Source organism: Triturus cristatus, chromosome 3_1, assembly GCF_964204655.1.
Source record: "Triturus cristatus chromosome 3_1, aTriCri1.1, whole genome shotgun sequence".
Lineage (NCBI taxonomy): Eukaryota > Metazoa > Chordata > Amphibia > Caudata > Salamandridae > Triturus > Triturus cristatus.
This window is the reverse complement of record NC_140583.1, coordinates 822,366,798-822,385,211: the sequence shown is the minus strand read 5'-3', so window position 1 is coordinate 822,385,211 and position 18,414 is coordinate 822,366,798. Positions and strand designations below refer to the sequence as shown.

General features: G+C 42.5%; 1 protein-coding gene across 1 annotated transcript in view; it reads right to left on the bottom strand.

Moving 5' to 3' along the window:
* The window catches only part of ITPRID2 (ITPR interacting domain containing 2), a 234,750-nt gene that overhangs the window by 29,372 nt on the left and 186,964 nt on the right, over positions 1 to 18,414 (bottom strand). Inside the window, exons 16-17 of the mRNA XM_085645187.1 lie at positions 12,261 to 12,326; positions 9,646 to 10,062 (exon numbers count right to left, since the gene is read on the bottom strand). Coding sequence (XP_085501313.1) covers positions 9,646 to 10,062; positions 12,261 to 12,326 — 483 coding nt within the window. The remainder of the gene's footprint in view (positions 1 to 9,645; positions 10,063 to 12,260; positions 12,327 to 18,414) is intronic.

Sequence of the window (18,414 nt, the reverse complement as noted above, 5' to 3'; positions counted from 1 at the left end):
GAGCACCTGTCACAAAAACATGTTTGTAGACAACCCCCTATTACAGCTCCTCACCAATGTTTGTATCCAACAGATCCATAAAGACGCCATTAACCGTCCAAAAGACCCACTTGCCAACCACTTGACTAGAGAGCGAACGGGAAAGGTACGTGAAGCCACACCCATAGAACTAGCGAAGTTTTGATTTCGTTAAATATGAAACACATAACGTGAGAAAGCCAACTATGACAGAGAAATGTCCCCCTTGCACCCCGCAGGTAAAAGAAGGCGCAAGCACCCTTTACCTGACAGCACGTAAGTTCCACCTTTAACCAGGTTTTTAAGAAAATGACTGACTTTTTAGAAAATACATTGAGCACACTTTAAACTTACCTAATATCACACTCTTTTATGACAAGATATACCATTGATTTTTCCAGAAAAAGATGTCCCTTTGGAATTATAATCAAGCCCTGATGAAGACCTTAGGAAGGCAATAAAAAGGTCCACAACAGTTAAGGTCGAAACGCGTCGGCTAACAGAAAACGAGAACTTATTGGGGATAAAATTATACAATAACGCCCCTAGAAGAGCCAAAACAAAACATCTAATCAACGCTCTCCATCACTACTTCGAAAAATATATTTTTTCTTTAACCCCATTTAGGACCACATCAATCATACAACGTGGAGGCAATAATGATTTTGCATGCCCCTACATCATATAAAGAGGATATCTGAGTACTGTTTTGATTCAACCTTTATTTGTTATATTCATGTATGTCGTTACACTGTATTGTTGAAAAAGTGAAGATTCGTCGAATGTCAAATGTACAGGATTTATGACTGCCACACTGAGAAACCTACATTTGTTATATTTATGTTTGTTGTCACACTGTATTGTTGAAAAAGTGAAGATTTGTTTAATGTCAAATGTACAGGATTTATGATTGTCACACCGAGAAAGTGCTCCTTCCGTTTCTCAATAATTTAAATATATGAAAATCATATTCAACTCGCAGTCAATAAATAGATCTGCTGAGATAAAGTGATACTGTGATCTATGGTGTCAGAGGTATTTGCTGCTTTAAAAGTTTTACCCAGATTCCAGCCTCTGAACACCTTACTGAATCCCCCCTTTCGTATTATATACTCCCCTAAAATCTCTAAGTTGGCTTGGAATGGCCTTCTCTATCATATGCCAAGATCTTACTGGTGCGCTTCATCAACATGCCAAGTATCATTGGTTGAGACTGTGCCAAAGCTCACTAAGATCCTGTCTTCCTTGAAGCCTGGCAGACTCAGGTAACATTCTTGGCTTCCAAATGTGTGTAAAGGTATGCACCACATGACAAGATAATCACATGACAAAACAAAGCCTACCAGTGCCTTGTCAATTTGTGAGAATGTGGTCATATGTACACCAACTAGTTACTGTTCTCTAAAGTCCACATCAAGGACCAACATGTTTCAAGTAAAAGTAGCATCAGGAAAAAACTCTGAACCAGTTCCTGCTTATTAGCAAATTGATATGAATGTCCAGGACATGCTATTAGGACCATATGAGCACATGTAGTGACAAGTCTTTGAGATACTAGCCTTCCTTAAGGGTAAAATACATTTACAAAGTAGAGCTCTCTATCATGATTTACAGTGAGTCTGGGAAATATTGAGACTGCTGCCACACACAACGACCAATGAACAGGTGAATCAAGAAAATAAATTTAGTTTCTGCGGCCTAACTTAATATTTCATTTTTGAAGAGTTTTATATAGCGCTGGCTAGACCCGGAGGTATCAGAGCGCTTTACATGAGAACAGTTGTACAAAATTACATCAGTTACCATCAGTTAACTTTGGTATTCATGATGTAGAAACCCCAAATTATTAATTTGCCAATCAGATATAATATCTGTTTTTATGGACTGTGGTGTAGAAGCATGTCAACTTAAAATAAAATGTGGCCATTGAAAGGCAGCCAGTGGAATTAATCAGGGATGGGGGCATGATCCAAGCACCTATTTCAGAGGAGATGTACAGTGGCAAGGATGGGGGCTTTGAAGTGAGGTATGTTTTTTGTTTATAGCATCTTTATAGATTTTTGCATTTAACAATACAGCCTGTTCCTTCAGCAAGTAAGGGACGCTGCAGCTGACATACATATGCATCCTACATGACAGGGCAAATCAACTACAAATGTCTAAAACAAGGAGAACAAAAAAAGGGAGAAAATAAATACATAAATTGCTGTTCCTGGGAGGAGACAAGAGTGTATGCTTTAATAGGCAATTGGCAGATAAGTCACTGTCCAAACATCCAGAGAGGAGCAGCCAGTATTTCTACTGAATATAATCAGCAACGCCAAAGTCAGCAAACGGGCAGTTCCTGTGTGGCTGCACCAACTGGTTCAAACTTAGTACAAAATACAAGACCAAAAAAAAATAAAGTAATCATATGCCTATGTCTAAGCATGAATACAAACTCAACCAGAGTGTAATTGCCCTTCTGTCATGCAGTAACCTGGATGTAGTTCCATCTAGGGTGTAAAATAACCATACTTATATACTTGTTAGGTCTCAACAAACTATACATAGATTAGGCAATGTTAAGGGTATGACAAAAAAGTGCATGCAGATGAGCAAAGCAGCAAATACACTAGCTAATCCTGATAACCCAACTACTTAAAGGTAACAAATGACAGAGGTGGATAAAGGGAAGGGAAGAAAAAATAAGCCAGTGAGTTTGCAGGCAGTATCTATTCACCGTTACATAGTTCACCTAGTGGTGAATGAAACACCTGTGCCCTCCCAAAGCTAAGATTTTCCCAGGGACTGAAGCCATACAGGGATGTCATCATACATATGTTGCACTACAGAGAATGAATAGTAAATTGAACACTGATTATTAGTCTATGGTGGAGGATATCTTGGAATTCCTCATTTACTACAATCCCTGCTGGTAGCTTAATTGTACCAACCGCCTTCAGGGTTAATATTGTGAGGGTAGTCATCCAGGCAATCCCCCACGTCAGCACATTTTTCCACTTGATCACTTAGCAGAATTTGCCATAATCCTATAAAGATATGTGACTCATTGCTCTTAGTTAGGTCTCCTCAGATGGGGATTTTGCTGTTCACCAGAGGTGGCGCACGCACATTTTTGCTACTGCTAAAGCCGTGTCCAACCAACGGCCTCTACGTTCCATAACTGCAGTATAGTCTAAGGTATCATGTAGAAGTGCTGCTCTATTAGTCAACAGGTCGGTAATGGTTAGTGTGAGGGTCATTCTTGATCAAACGGCAGTCCAGTATTTCCTGAGGTTAGGGCACTCCCATAGAAGGTGGACAATGACATTAAGTGTGGTGCAACATCTCCAACACTTGGAGTGGTCACTCAGGCCCAATTTATGCAGCCTTACCAGCATCCAGTGACATCTGTGCAAGATATCAAAATTACTACATTTCAGTCTAGCTTCGCAAAAAACGTTTCATGCATTCATTGCAGGTCATCCCAGCCCTCCATCTCATAAATCAGACCAAGCCTCTCAGTCTACCATTTCTGTCTTTAGCCAGAGGTCAAGAGGAGGTGTGGTCAGATAGGGTCCAATAAAGGCCAGAAAGTTCTCCTTTTTAGGTACCACTGTGATCAAGTAACATAAGATAGGAGAGTTCTGTATTGCCAGAGGACCCAGGCCCACGACCATTCTGACACAGTGTAGCAGTGGTCGGTGGCTTCAGAAGTGTTTGGGGAGAAGTCTAAACTCTAGTTACGAATCAGTGTGTGTTTTATGTCCACTCCCCTGGACAAGCCGGCCAACAGAAGTCAGTCCACATGCAATAAGCTCTGGCCACTGTCATTCCTCTCCCCATACAAATTTTAGCATTACCTCATAGTATCGCCTGCGTGTGTAGGTAGCGGTCTTTTCCAAGTAACTTATACGAAGCATATGCAGCAGCATGTAATATAGAGGAGTTCATCTTAGCATTCTGTTTATGGACAATAGTGTATACCTACTCTAATCTCTCGTTATGTCCCAATCTTCACCCATAAAGGCCATCACAGATTTTGTAGATGCATAGAGTTTCTTGATTTTAAGCCTCAGTAGAGGTACAATTCCAACAATTCTCAAAGAGTTTTCTAGAAACTGTGTGATTCCCATAGTCGAAGCATTGCAAAAACATAGTTCATGCGGAGCCTGATGTTCACTTTAATCGTTTTGACTCCAACCCAAGAAGGCTGGTTCAACTGCAGCCATCAGGCAGTGTCATTCTTTATCTTCTCTATTTGAGGGTCTAGGTCAGTGGTTCTTAACCTTTTTACTACTGTGGACCCCCATTTAATACTAGAATCTGGGGACCAATCAGGAGGTCCCAGACTACAAGTTTAGAACCATTGGTCTAGGTTATCTGCATAATGTGATGCAGCCCACTCATTTCAGTTTATCTATAAATATTTCAATTTGTATGGTGACCCAGTGAAACTAAGTTTTCAAGTGATTTGCTTATCATAGTAGGGGTGGAAGGGAGTGCCTCATTTTTCCCAGTGAATTCGATAGTTGGAAATTGTAGAAATCTCAGATCAAATCTATCAGCACTAGAAGTGAATTACTTGGGTCTGCAAGCATGACTAATATATATTTTTTTCTACCCGGAGTTTTATATTGCGTGACCTTGACCTGAAGGTATCGGGTATCAGAGTGCTTTACATAGCACCAGTTGCGTTACATGAGGACACATTCATTTTTGTTAGGCACTGGGAATTAAGTGATTTGCCCAGAATCCCAGGATGTTCAGCGTCATTGCCGAGACTCGAACCCAGTTCCCCAGATTCAAGGTTGACCGCCCTAGCCGTTAGGCCAACTCCTCTCCCCAATTATATACTCCTCTCTCCAACTATATTGTCAGCACAGTACAGAGCTTTGTATTCCCCACCAGGTTTTGATATACCTTTGACCATTAAACTGAGTAGTGCTGCCACTAGCGGCTCTAGAGCCAGAATGGATAAAAGACGAGAAAGAGAGCAGCCGTAACTAGTTCCGCTGCCTATGTTAATTACTCATGGTGAAAACCATTACAAATCACTGTCAAATTTGAAAACAGACATTTGAGCTTTGTAACAAATCCTTTTCAGACCCAAATCACTAGAAGGCACGGAACATGTAATGCCATTCCACCCTGTCAAACGTTTTTTCTGCTTCCAATGGTACAGCCACCGTCTCATCATTATCATGACAAACCTGCCATAGTACATTTGAGAGAGACTGTAAATGGCATGTGGAGGAGCGAAACAGAACAAAACGCACCTGGGAGGGATGAATCAACGTCTTGAATAGTGACACATGACAGGTGGCTAAAAATGTGTCAGGAATCTTAACGTCTACATTGAGTGACATTTGTTGATAGCTCCCACATAGGAGGGGGTCTTTATCTGGTTTCAGCAGTAGTGTAATGCATGCAGCTGCAAGTACTGGGAGGGGGTGTGTCTCTGGTGAGATTTCAGCATAGAACTTACGCCACAAAGGAAGCATCTTGTCTTTAGTTTATAAAATTTCCATGATAGCCGGTGCTTTCTTTGTGGGTAGTGCGTCTATTGCACGTCTTATTTGCTCTGCTGCAATCTCAGCGACAAGTGTAGAAGTGATATCAGGAGGGACAGTACACAGAGTACCATGTGAGAAAAAAAGGTCATCCTGCTGCTGAGAATAAACTCCCTCTGCAGAGTACAAGGAGTGACAGAACTAACAGAAAGTCTCCAGAATATCTGGAGTCAAAAGGGTGTCACGGACCACTGGGATGGCACTTAGTGTCTCCCTACCTCTGCCTCAACAGAAGGGCCAAGAGGTGCCGCGCATTCTTCCCCCTCTTGTAGTGCTGCCGCCTGAAATTAAAAATTCTTTCGTCTGTTAGGGCCACATTGAGTTCAATTTGGTCTCAGTTTTAGTTTTACGGAGGGATCTCAAAGTCTTGAGATCTGGTTTGTGTTTATACTAGTCACTAAGGTGCTTAATCTGGCTCTCAAGCAACACCCGTTTCTGGGCAGAATGGTGCTTAGGTCGGGCAGAGTTCCTCATTAGGTCCTCCCAATATAGTCTTTTCCGGCAGCCCATAACATTTGCATTGATGAGACTATTTTTGTTCTGTCCAAGTACGAAGTTAAATAGGTTTGGAGGCGTTTCTTATCCTTCGTCAGCCTGTAGTATGCCATATTAAGTCTCCGGGACCCTCTAGGTGGCTTTTGCAAACAATAATCAGTAATGATGGTGACTATGTCATGATCCGATATGCTGCATGGTACTACGTCTGTGTGCATATTTTTTGTAGCTGTGCATTAGATAACAAATAATTATCAATGTGGGTGTGGGTACCATGAACATTATAGATAAAGGTGTAATATCCATCTCCCGGATGGTGTAGCTGCCAGATCCACGAGTGAGAAGACTTGCACTAAATTTTACAACAGGTTCCAGTCTTTAGTTCATAGAGTTGAGTGGTGTTGTGACTTTGAGGTATGGATACAGAATTAGGTTTCAAAAATCACAGAGCAAAACTTTGGAATGCGGTCAAGAAAGAAGCAACCTGGTCACTTGTTTAAAGAATGAGCCTTTGTCTTCAATTGGCGTACATTTAGACCCGATCTTCAAAGTAAAAAGACTGTTTGGTGGTATTAGTTATAGGTATACGGCGCCAAGAGAAAATTCACATATACAATGTTCTAAATTTCTTTTTTTGACGGTGCTTAAAGGTAGGAAGAACCACCGTACTTCCTAGACTTATGGGCAAAAGCCCTAAACAATAGAAATCAATCCTTAGCACACGTAATGATTATGAATAACTGGTACGTATAGTGTGTTAGCACATATAGACATATACATAAAGCAGAAATTGGTCTTTCTTCTTCTCAGTAGTTCTTTTATTTGTATGCGACTCTCCTTAGTCAATCTTTAGCAGCCACAAGCCAACACGTGTTTCGTCGCTTGGTGGGAAAGTAGTCCCGCGACTTTTTCAAGGCTGTGTTACATGAAATAAAATAAAGAAACAAAATTGTATATGTAATGTTTAACGCTGTGTACTATAAACAGAAAGTTCACAGCACCCAAGTGACGAGAAAACACCCTTAAAAAATGGGGGCGTGTAGAAACTGTAACTATCTGGTTACAAAAGTGTGTCAATTGTAAGGGTAAAACGACAGAACACACGTTGAATATCCGTGAACAAATAAGGTAAGTCTATGATGCTAACACACTATACGTACCAGTTACTCATAATCATTACGTGTGCTAAGGATTGATTCCGATCTTCAAAGTATTTTGATGGGCCTGTATCTTTAAAAAAAGAAGTGACCGTCTGGGTCTGTCTACATCTGCACCAACGAATTGGGAGCCCTTATGTGCATATTAGACCATGTGAGGAACTGCATTAGAGCAAAACCAATTATACTACCAAGTCATTCAGCTCGAACTTGGTTCCAGGTGAGGAGGCGTCACCTATATTTACCTCAAGGAAGACACGGAAGTTCCTAATGTAAATGGAAAGAGTGATACTCTAGTTTTCCAGGGGGTCCTTGCAAAACATCTTGAAATTCACTAAGGACACAAAAAAAAGTACAGAATTTTTACTACAGCTAAGTATGGATTACCTGTGCCTGCCCGGATGATGGCAAGATCACTGCGATCAATTATATCCTGGCCATCAAAAAAGTGGCTGGACTGATCTGAAATATTTGACGGTGATTCCAACGAGAAAGACTGTAAAGGCGCATCCAGGAAGATTAGATGTTATAACTGACACTGCAAAGTCAACTTTCCCCCTTTTTCCAAATGAACGTGGCCCAGTACAGTGATAAAGCACAAATTGGAGTGCAGAGCCAATCCAAAGGGATCACACTGGGACTGCTATACAAACCAGCCAATGGCAGATGCTAAACTGCGGCACAATAAGCTGGGCTGGTGCACTGCAAACACAGCACACCCAACTTCCTACACTGATAATACAGGAAATTACTAAAGCAGAGCATGCACTGTATCATGTTCAAAGTTCTTCAGCGAAAACCGGGCTATCACCACTTCTGATAACACGCAAGTACCTTCAGAACGTGGAGAGAAACCAGTTTACAATGGACTTTAAGTCTCGTCAGAATATAACTACAAATCTGAAATAAAATCAAAATGCATCACAAGTTACCAGCAATAACTGATTACAGTGGAGCTAGTCAGCCAAAATACTGGTTGCCAGCCTTTGGCAAGAAAAGCAGCTCTATCCTCAGCAGAATATGCTCTATTAATTATACAGTTAGAGGTGCAACTAAATTGCTCACTAACTGCTAAGGAAAGCCTGGAGGCAGGGTGTTTATATTTACTTCACTGCTGAGTTCTAAAGAGCTGACATCTTATTTAAATATTGACAGAGAAGGTCAGCTTTGAAAGTGACTTACATTAAGTTGGTTGAAATATGGTATGAAGAAGTACCAGTGTGTTGCTTTTCCCTTTATCTATTCTATGTTTTAGTCTACTTGTCAACAACCAGAAACTATTTCAGGTTAGCCATGGGAAGAGACGTAGCACCGAAGGGAGGTAGTTATATGAAAAGATTGCACCATTTGCTAAGCATGCACTTAACCTTCATGGTCTCTTTAGTTTCACTTAATGGAATAAATGCAGTCAGTGATGGCGAAATCCAGGTTTCTACATTTGTTTTGTATTAAGCCCATGTCTTCCGAAAGCTTAATTACAACACCAAGAAATTCTACTAAAAGGGCTCATTATCATGGTGAAGAAGACTATACACATCACCATACATAAAAATATTCAGTCAAGCCATCGTTCTGTTACTAGCAATGAACTCAACTTTTTACTATATTTCTCTATTTGGCCCAAAAAAAACTGTAGACGCGAACATCTGTACACCTTACAGGAGGGTCTTGTACTTGCACTTGTGATAGCTGCCCTAGAATGCAACGCCGGGTTCACACAATTTCACTACTCAAGAATGCAATAAACAAGTACACGATGTTATTTTGTTTCCACAAAAGGTATGTACGGTAAGAGAATAATTAAGCCTGTTAGATACAGGAACAGAGAATAACCTCCATCTACCCAGACTGCATGGACAATGCAATCAAGCTGAAGCCGATGTGCAACAGGCCACGAACAGTTGTTTAGTATGAGGTGCTGCAAAACTGAAGTGGGAAAACAATTTAGTAGCAATTTAGAATGGAAATAATTTGGATTGTGACCTTCCCAGAATGCTTATTTACCCATGTTCAGAACACCATTGTTCTTCAGATGAGGATGTGAGAAGAGAACCTATCAGTTTAATGAAATAAAGAAACCACTCACTACTAGTTAAACAAATGTATACTTAGTGGTTGGTTTCAAAGATCAGCTACAATGTGGCCTGATAACCTTACTGTCAAAGTCTTTCATATGTGTCCAGAAAAAATGAGTTTTGGTATTTTTAACAAATTAGCACACAAAACAATTGGGGTTTTGGTCTAGTAATTTTAAACACAGATTCAAAAAGTGCATAATCTCATATGCACCACTGGAAAAAGAAGTCTAGAATCATGCCCTTCTTTCACTGTAATGCCAAGCTTCTGCAATTCTAGCCTTATGTGGAACCTGCTAACATTTGGCTACTAGTCCTATGGAAGACAAGTAGACAATTACTAACCTCTCGTATAACTTGTTGCAACTCCTCATTGTCAGCCGCAGCCCTCCCGCTACCTTCCCTGGTAGACGACACAGGAACATTAACTGCCTCGGATTTTGAGGTTTCTTCTTCAAGGCTTTTAATAGCTTTTGGCTGCTGCACTGTGCCAGCTCGCATAGGTGGTGTTGGGGTTAATGCAACTGAAGCTCGAAACGTGGGTTTGGGTTGTGGCAAATAAGTCTTGGTTCTTCCAATCTGGTCGGAGTAGCTTAGTCGTATTTTTCTGCTCCTTTGAGAAATACTGGAACATACTGAAGAAGCATCAGAAGCTAAATGAGAGGAGATGGACTCTGTGGCCTCCGCTCCACCTTCCAAAGAGATGTCACCTAGGCCCAGTTCAGATTTTAAATATGACTGTTCTCTTATGAGTTCGGACACCTAGAGATAAAACAAAAAACGTTAAGACCATAAATACTTATTCAATTGCTTAAGAGTTATGAAGTGCTAAGTTGTAGTAACAGTGAAATTCTAAAGCACACAAAAAAGACACACTGACAACAAATACATCAATCCATGTTCTCATGTGGTCAATATATTTGGTAGTGCGGAGCACGAGTATTTGTTCTGTACTCGAGTTGCCTTGGAACATTAAGGGTAGACAACACCATCTCCATAGACACTGGGGCAGAGTGAATGGAGACAGCCAATCCATGCATATCTGTAAATCGGTGCCGCAGAACACATTCGACATTGTGCCTGGGTTTGTTCCCCAGGGTGTCCATCCTTGTCAAAAAACCATACTAAATGCGTATGTTCTAGTAGAAAAAAAATTCTGATACAACATACTTAAAGATGCATCTCACGCGACAGGGAACGACCCCTTCAACCTGCCCTTACCCATTATTGCCTTTTATGTACTGCATTCCTACTACTGTACATCACTTAGTTACTTCTAGGAAATGTATTCATTACAGAAGAAACTGCTTCGTCTCTATTTTTAGCCTTTTTTTTCTCTTTTAAACAAGATAAGGGGTGATTCTTGGTTTTTCATTGATATTTTCTGAGGAAAGGAGTAAAACATCAGCATTAAAGAAACAAATATGGAGAAGCTAGATTCAGTCTCATTTGGGAGGCCTAAAACAAGTAAATCGGCTTGATTTCTAAGCCCCATTTGCATATATAACTTTACAGCAAATCATTCTTGACAAGATACTTCCCAGCACCTGATCTTTAGAATTGTCGCTGATGAGAGAAGCGCTTAAAGGAAACCGATATTTCTGCTAAATGCATTTCAATGGAGAGCTACATAATGTAACTTACTCATATGCTGTCCTTTCGAAATGGACTTCTAGCTAGTTAGTAAATGACAGCAATATTGGGGGCACAGTGGACCTTTCATCTCTGGGTCTCTGTGCCACTGCCCCTCATGCTACACCCCTGTTTTAGAAGCTAGGAGTGACCTACATTTCAAAACAGCAACACAATATGCCCCATCTGGAAATCTGTACCTCTGCCATGGCACTACAATTAGAATCTCAGTGACAGGACTTCTCTCCCTGCACACTGGCAAAATAATAGTCCTGGTCCCTTATCATGCATTGCCTAGTGAACCAGCATTTGCACCCAATGACCTCTACAATCTTCCCGATATCAATGCAGGATTGTGATCAATTATGCAGGACCCCACCAGTGAAAATGAAACAACGACATCAATGACCTATTGCATCCGAGATTGGCGAAGAGTGCACTTGAGCAACCACAAAGATGCAGGTTGTGCTTCACAAAACCTAAATTACTACTTACTAAAGGGCATTTCAGGGCAAATAATTGTCGAAGAACCTAGCGATATGTATCAATTCAATATCGTGCCTGCTTTTTACAACAGCTGCAGTTTAATAAGCAGCGTAATCAACAGGCTACCTTATAAAGAGTCCAGAACAATTTTTACAACCAGTCTGGGAACGGCCCAACAATTCCATTATGGTTAATTTTTACAATGGACTTTCTATAATAAGTTTAAAAATCCTGTTTTGCCCAGAATCCTAGCCTTTGCCTTGGACCAAAGCCTACCAAGTATGAAAACCCTGTCTGAACTCAAATGTGCTTGGGCATGTGGAGTCGGATTAATATTGTTCAAAGACTTGAAGTCATAGTAAGAGCACTTTAACAATAACTCAAATTATGTTCTTACAGAGTGACAAATGAACATCTTTGTTAACCAGTTTCAAATCTCTCATCCCAGGTTAGCTGCAGACACCCGCCAGAAGACTGAGTCATTTAGGACTCTCTGCTCCTAGTACAACAAGGCACCCTGATTGCACAAACATTTTCGCAGGAAAATGCCACAAGGTTCATTGCTTCCTGGCAGCACGAGTCTGACATTTGGCACCACACCCAAATAATCTCTGCCCAATTGCCCCAAGCAAATGGGATGGGCAGCCAAGGGAGACCTTGGAAGAATATGAATGCCAACTGCCTGCCCTCCTCCTCTGCATGTGTTGCAATGCTCTCTTCAAAAAGGCATTGTATTCAAACTCTAAACCCCTTCTTCCAAACTTCTCCAAACAAATGTCAGGTTAGCCTTTTTTTTCTTAATCAGTAATAACGTGTGCGGTCTATTAGTTTAGAATACTTACTGGTTCCATAACATTCAATGGAGAGGTGTAGGACAGATTATCAGTACTGCGGCTTCCATACATCCCCTAAAACAAAGACGGTGACAAGAAAAGTTGAAAGGTAGCAGAAAAACACAGAGGAAGGCAGCAATATAACAAAACGCAGTCATGTGATCAGAAACTGTTGAGAGACATTTCCCAAGTAAATCTACTTAATTTGCAAAAACAAGCTAATCAAATCGGGTACGGAAAATTCTCAGTCTGAAGGGGCTGTTGGGAAATTATTATGCCTCAGTTTAATGGAATTCACCAGACCCTCCAAAGTCAAGGAGCGTGCGATGACAGAAACCTTGACTATGAAGGCACCAGTCTATATCTTTATGCACATTCTCTGTGGACTGCTGGGCCTAAGAAGAGTTTTTGCCGGACAGCTCGAACCAGCTTCAAGAGCGCTTCATTGAACAGCAGCAGCGGTTTTGTGACTGATGAGGTTCACTGCAAGATGTCAGTCAAACTAGCAGATTTAACCTCAGTAGTGGGCTAGGAAAATTCTAAGGCCTCTACAGCTTTTATTACTATCAAAGTGAATGAACAGACTTGCTCCGATGGAGACGTACAGGAGTATGGGATATTGCCTGCTAGGGAAGTATCAAGGCCACTAGCATTTGTAAAGGCCAGCATTCTTATAGTAAGCTATGCGAAGGATATGAAGAGCCATAGACTTTGTCCAGCACAGCAACATTGGAGCTTAATTCAAAAAGTTCCTTTTTCCAAGAAAGGTGTTCTGCTGGTATGTGAGAAGTTGGCCTGTATATGCTGTCCACTGATTAAAGTGGGCACCCTGTACCAGTCCAAACAACCCTTATGGTGATTTAAGAGGTCAAAGATAACCTTCGAAAAGTATCCAAGTGGTAGCTGTGGAGAGCAGCCTTCAGGCTTGGTCTTGAAGGAATGTTAAGCAGCTTGTTTTACCAGAGTGCAACCATATAGTATTGGTTAAATGAAAGGAGAACTACACAGTAGTTATAAAAATATGTATTTATTAGTATAACACTCTCTAGTACGATAAAGTATCTGCTACACGCAGATAATCACAAAGCACACAATACTGTAGCACAGAAACAATAGTAAACAACACTAATACACAGTGGGCTCCAGGAGGAGCCCAAACCATATACTAAAATAGGGGTTTAAGAACCACGATTCGCATCAAGACAGTGTCTAGAGGATGTACAATCGCGGGGACCCCAAGGAACCACCCAAGGTGAGTAAGTAGGGACCCTACAGAGGATGGGTGCAGTGTGGGAACACAACAGCGTGCGCCGTACAATTCTATGGGAAAGTCGCTGTTGGAGTTTTAAAGTTTAAGGACCCTTCCCAGTGGACTTCGAAGAAACCTCATGGAACTTAGGAGTTTGGAGAGCCACCCCACCTATGGATACCGTACTACCAGAGTTACCTATCACAGGGAAGCCGATTGCATAGGTATGAAGTGGCGTCAGAAACCGCTGTCGAACCCAATAGAGGACTTCGAAGAAGAGCCGCTGCTGGAAGGAAGAAAAGTGTCAGTTGGAATCCAAAAGGTGGACTCTTGATGAAGAGTACCTGAAAGCAGGGGGGACGGAGTCTGGGTCACTCAGGAGTGACCAGGGGCTTGGTAGACGAATGCCCACCAATGTCAGGTGCTTCAGGTGCGTTGAGGGGGTTCTCGACTCTGCAGCCACAGGGACCAGGAGAAATCGAGGATGACCAGGAGCAGGATGCGAGATGTCCCACAAAGGATGTAGAGTGCTGAGGGGTCGGTGTCCGACAGGAGCACCAACAAGCCTTGGCAACAGCAACCCACGCAGAAGGTCAAGGAAGGTTACAGTTCAAACCAGTAAGGTCCATGAGATTCACCAAACACAGGGGAGTCAGGGCATGCCTGGAGCAACCAGGGGAGCCCAAGAAAAGGAGTGACCCACAGGCCGGAGGCACAGGAGTCGCAAGGGGACCTCGAGCAGTTTCTCAAAGCAACAGCCCACGGAGCACTCGGTGCATGGAGGCCGGAGTTCTTTGTAGGAAATGGTGCCAGAGGTTGGGGCTACTTGGGAGCCCAGTGCACTTGTTCTGGAAATGCCAACAAGCTTATGCACTTGCAAATGAACGGGGTGCACAGGGGTACGGGTATTGCAGCCCCCATGAGGGATTCTGACCTCAAACTTGGTGAAAGGGCATCTCGGACCTCGAAGGACGTAGAAAACCACATCCTGTGTTGCTGAAGCCATTAAAGTCCGGAGGAGCTCAGGAGCAGCAGACCGGTCAGTCATGATGTGGTGCCTGCGGTTGCAGGGGAGTGACTCCTTCACTCCAAGAGAGATATCTTCAGTTGCCTTTGATGAACCACAGGTCCTGCATGGACCCTTTATGGTGCATGGGCACAGACGATGCTTCAGACTGAGAGGGAGACTAAGTCGGGCCCAAACAAAGTCCTGAGTATCCAGACAGTTGCAGTTCAGAGGTTTCTGGTTCAGAATCTTGTCCACGTCGAGTTAGGTAAGCCCTTTTGTACCCACAGGAGAGGGTTGGACAGATTCAGGGGACTGGACAGTGGGGAGGTTACTCCCATGTCCTTTGACAGGTTTCGCACCAGAGCAGGAGCCAACGTCTCCCAGGACTGGTTTAAACTGGACTATGCACAGGGACACCAAATGTGGCCCTCATGCAGACTTTCGGTCACTGGCAAGCGCACCGACCCAGCCCTATTACACCAAATTCTGTCTGGGAGGTCGTCACATCTCCCTGTGACAGGATGCTTATTATTCTGCCTTACTCTGCTCGAGCTTGACTCAGCAGCAGGAGGGCAGAAATGCATCTCTGGTTGGCAGCAACCCTTTTGGGCTTACCGGGACTAGAAGGTTGGTACCGGGAACACCTGGGACCTAACAAAACTCGTTTGAGGGGTGGAATCATACCTCCCACACTGGTGACCCGTGTGGGAGTATGATTTCACAATGTTTGACACTAAACACAATAGGGTTACTTTCAGCCGTTTTAGAGTTCGAGTTAGTCATCACGCTGTTGCATAATGCCACTCTATGTGTCGTGAATGGCTGCAGCACTAACAACCAGGGAGAATGGACTCTGTAGGCTGCAGGGATGTTCTGCTAATGCAGTGGCACCCTCTCACTTAGAACCCTGCCTTTAGGATTGTTAAGGCCTGCTATAGGGGTGACATACATTTTAAGTCAAGTGACCCTTCGATATAGTAAACGTATATCTTAATGAAGTGGTGCATGCACCAACTTACACAGGCTGCAATGGCAGGCCCGTTATTCCATTTTGCATTGCCTCTCATGGGTGGCACAATACATGCTTCAGCCCAAGGGAGGCCTCTGGGGTACCTATGCCCTGGGTACATGGTTACCAAATACTAGGGACTGACAAGGGTACCCCAGTATCCAATCTGATGTGTACCTAAGTACATAACAGAACTGTTTAGGGAGAAAGCAGATCGACTGGGATCCGGATTAGCATGATCCCAGTCAAACTAGTAAAAAACAGTATCACATGAAGCAAAAAGTGGGGGTAACCATAAGAAGCAGATCCTACTTTCCTACATAGCAGCTACTCATCAAAACAAGCACAACCCTGGAGCCCTGCTGCTCAGATGTCTGCTGACTTTGAAGGTGGAAGTGACATCGGATTTAAGGGCAATGGTTGTGGCGCTGTCAAAGGTGAAGTTATGAGCACAGGATTCTGTAACTTAGTAGTCACTGGCTTACCCAATGGCAGCACCGGAAACTGTGGCAGCACTAAATGGTGTCCGTAGAAATGTCCTAACGTGGAGGAGCAAGTGACACCTGTAGAGGGTTTCCCAAAGCACAGCAGGCCATTCTGATAATTTCCATCAAGGCGAAGTACCTCAAACTGCGTGGAGTCAGCAGATGTGTGTTGAACTTTAGCTTTATTTAGTTTTAATATAGGAACAGGCTCCAATGACAAGGAAGAGACCAGTATCTGGGAACGGCTCCAAGTCTCTGAACGGTCCAGAAAGTAGTCTCCTCAAGGAACAATGTCTCTCCTTCCCATGGCATTTATTGTAGTTTTATGTAAAGACCTCTTGGATCATTCCTACCAGGTGGCTTTCTTGACAAGAACAAACAGTTTTGGGGATCCCACCAGGTCATGTGCAAAAATACCTTGGGCCCTCATGTATAAAGAATTGATTTAGAAAAAGTTGTCGCAAATTGCACTCTGACTTTTATAGAATCGGTCTGATTTTGACTCAGAATGGAAGTTAATATAGGGCGGGGGGGGGGGGGGGGGGGGGTCAGTGAGGCTATGGACAATCAATGGCATTTCGACATCTACGTTTAGTAGGTAATAACCAGGTCGGAGGAGCTGTGCCATCACATCATAGGTGGGCAAAGCTGCGGCTGAAGTAGAATGGCGCCACCTGGTGATAGAGAGCTATTGCCAAAATCTGGCTGACCCTAAGCACTGAAACGTGATTACAGTGTGTAGTAGGACTGCTCCAGGCAAAAAATGTAATTATCTGGCTCATGGTCAGGGCGGGCTCTCCTCCGGGAGGAACACATTTGCTTGACCAGTGTACAGCCCTATGTGAGTGAAGTGCACATGCTGATCTAACAAAGTTTTTTTTTTTTAAATGAACATGCAAAGCTGGCCTTTAAATTCATCCTAAAATCTGTGCATCTTTGGTAGAATATGTGCAAAACTACTTTTCTTACAACAACCTTGCAGACAAAAATCATCATGTGAAATTTGAGCATCTCTGTACACACGAAGTATATACTAGTAAACAGGTTAGTATTACCATCTTTCTGGGATTTAAAAGTGCCTCTGTAACTTTGATGGGGCTGAAACCTTCCATCCACCTAGACCTTAGATGATGTAACATATTCATGGAATTATTAATGAGCATCATAAATTTGGGAGACTGACGAAGAGGTGAGCTGTGTTTCGAGACGAAACTTCAAGTCTTTGAGTAACTGTATGGAAGCATTTTTTTTTTTTTTTTTGGTTGGGGGGGGCGAAATTGTGACAGCACCTCAGATACAGTGTAGGACAGACGCGGACATCCATCCTGGGAACCAGAAAACTATCTGACAAAAGCACAACTTTCTGAATTCTTTGAGCTGCACATGCTCTTTGGCACCGGTCTGTGGTAAGATTTTGACTTTCCAAGGCTTTTAGATGTGGAGAAATAAAATGGGAGGAGCTGGTGCTGGATGGGGTTTCCAGGCAAATAGTAGATAATTAAATTGTAGTATCTGCAGGACCACTGATAATGGGCTACTGTCTAAAAATGCAGGGCTAAGCATCTGCAGGGAGAGCGTCACCTTTAAATAGGTTTAACTGCAACTGAAGAATCTGAAACTGTGATAGATTACCACCAACCGTTTCCAGAAAATCTACCCATGGCAAATTAATTGTTTTTGCTTATGGGATATATTCGGTTTTGAAAGTGAGCAGTCTCTCAGTGACCCCTTTATTGTCTGGTTGTTCAAAAGCATTGGTGAACAGAATGGTGTTATAGGATCATATTTGTCTGCGTGCACCTTGTGACTGCCACCGTGATATTACTCGGGATATTCTTTAATTCTTGCATACTACTATTCAGCACCTGACCAAACAGGTGCTTTAAGTAGTCTGGGAGATGCAAATAGGCATTTTCACCCATCTGATAAAGAACAAGGATATATCTTGAAAATAGACAATAGACCGCAGTGAGAGACTGCCAGAGCCAAACAATATTTCTCCGAAGCAACCAGAGTATCTTTGATTTCTTTTCACTTTTGCCTGCCTTTTTCCTTTCATGATCATTCAAAAGAGCACTTCTCCCAGGGTCTAGAATCAGAGGAGAAACCATCTGTTTAAGGACTTTGCATATTGTTTCCCTAAAAGGCTGCTTCAGATCTGAGTTAAAAGAATAGAGCAAAATACTCACAAGTTTTCTAGAAATGAAACTGGTTCATCAGTGATGAGTGAAAGGCTTCTGAAGTGCAAAAAAAGGGCCATCTCTGACTGCACCGAGATTTCCTTCTTGGTTGATATCTATTGTTTCCACTGGTGATCTCATCTAGTATGGCAGGGCTACTGAGACGAAGGAGGCCTTCTTCCTAGTGCTTCTTATTGTAAGTTTTTTGTAAATGCATGCATGCTATCTAAT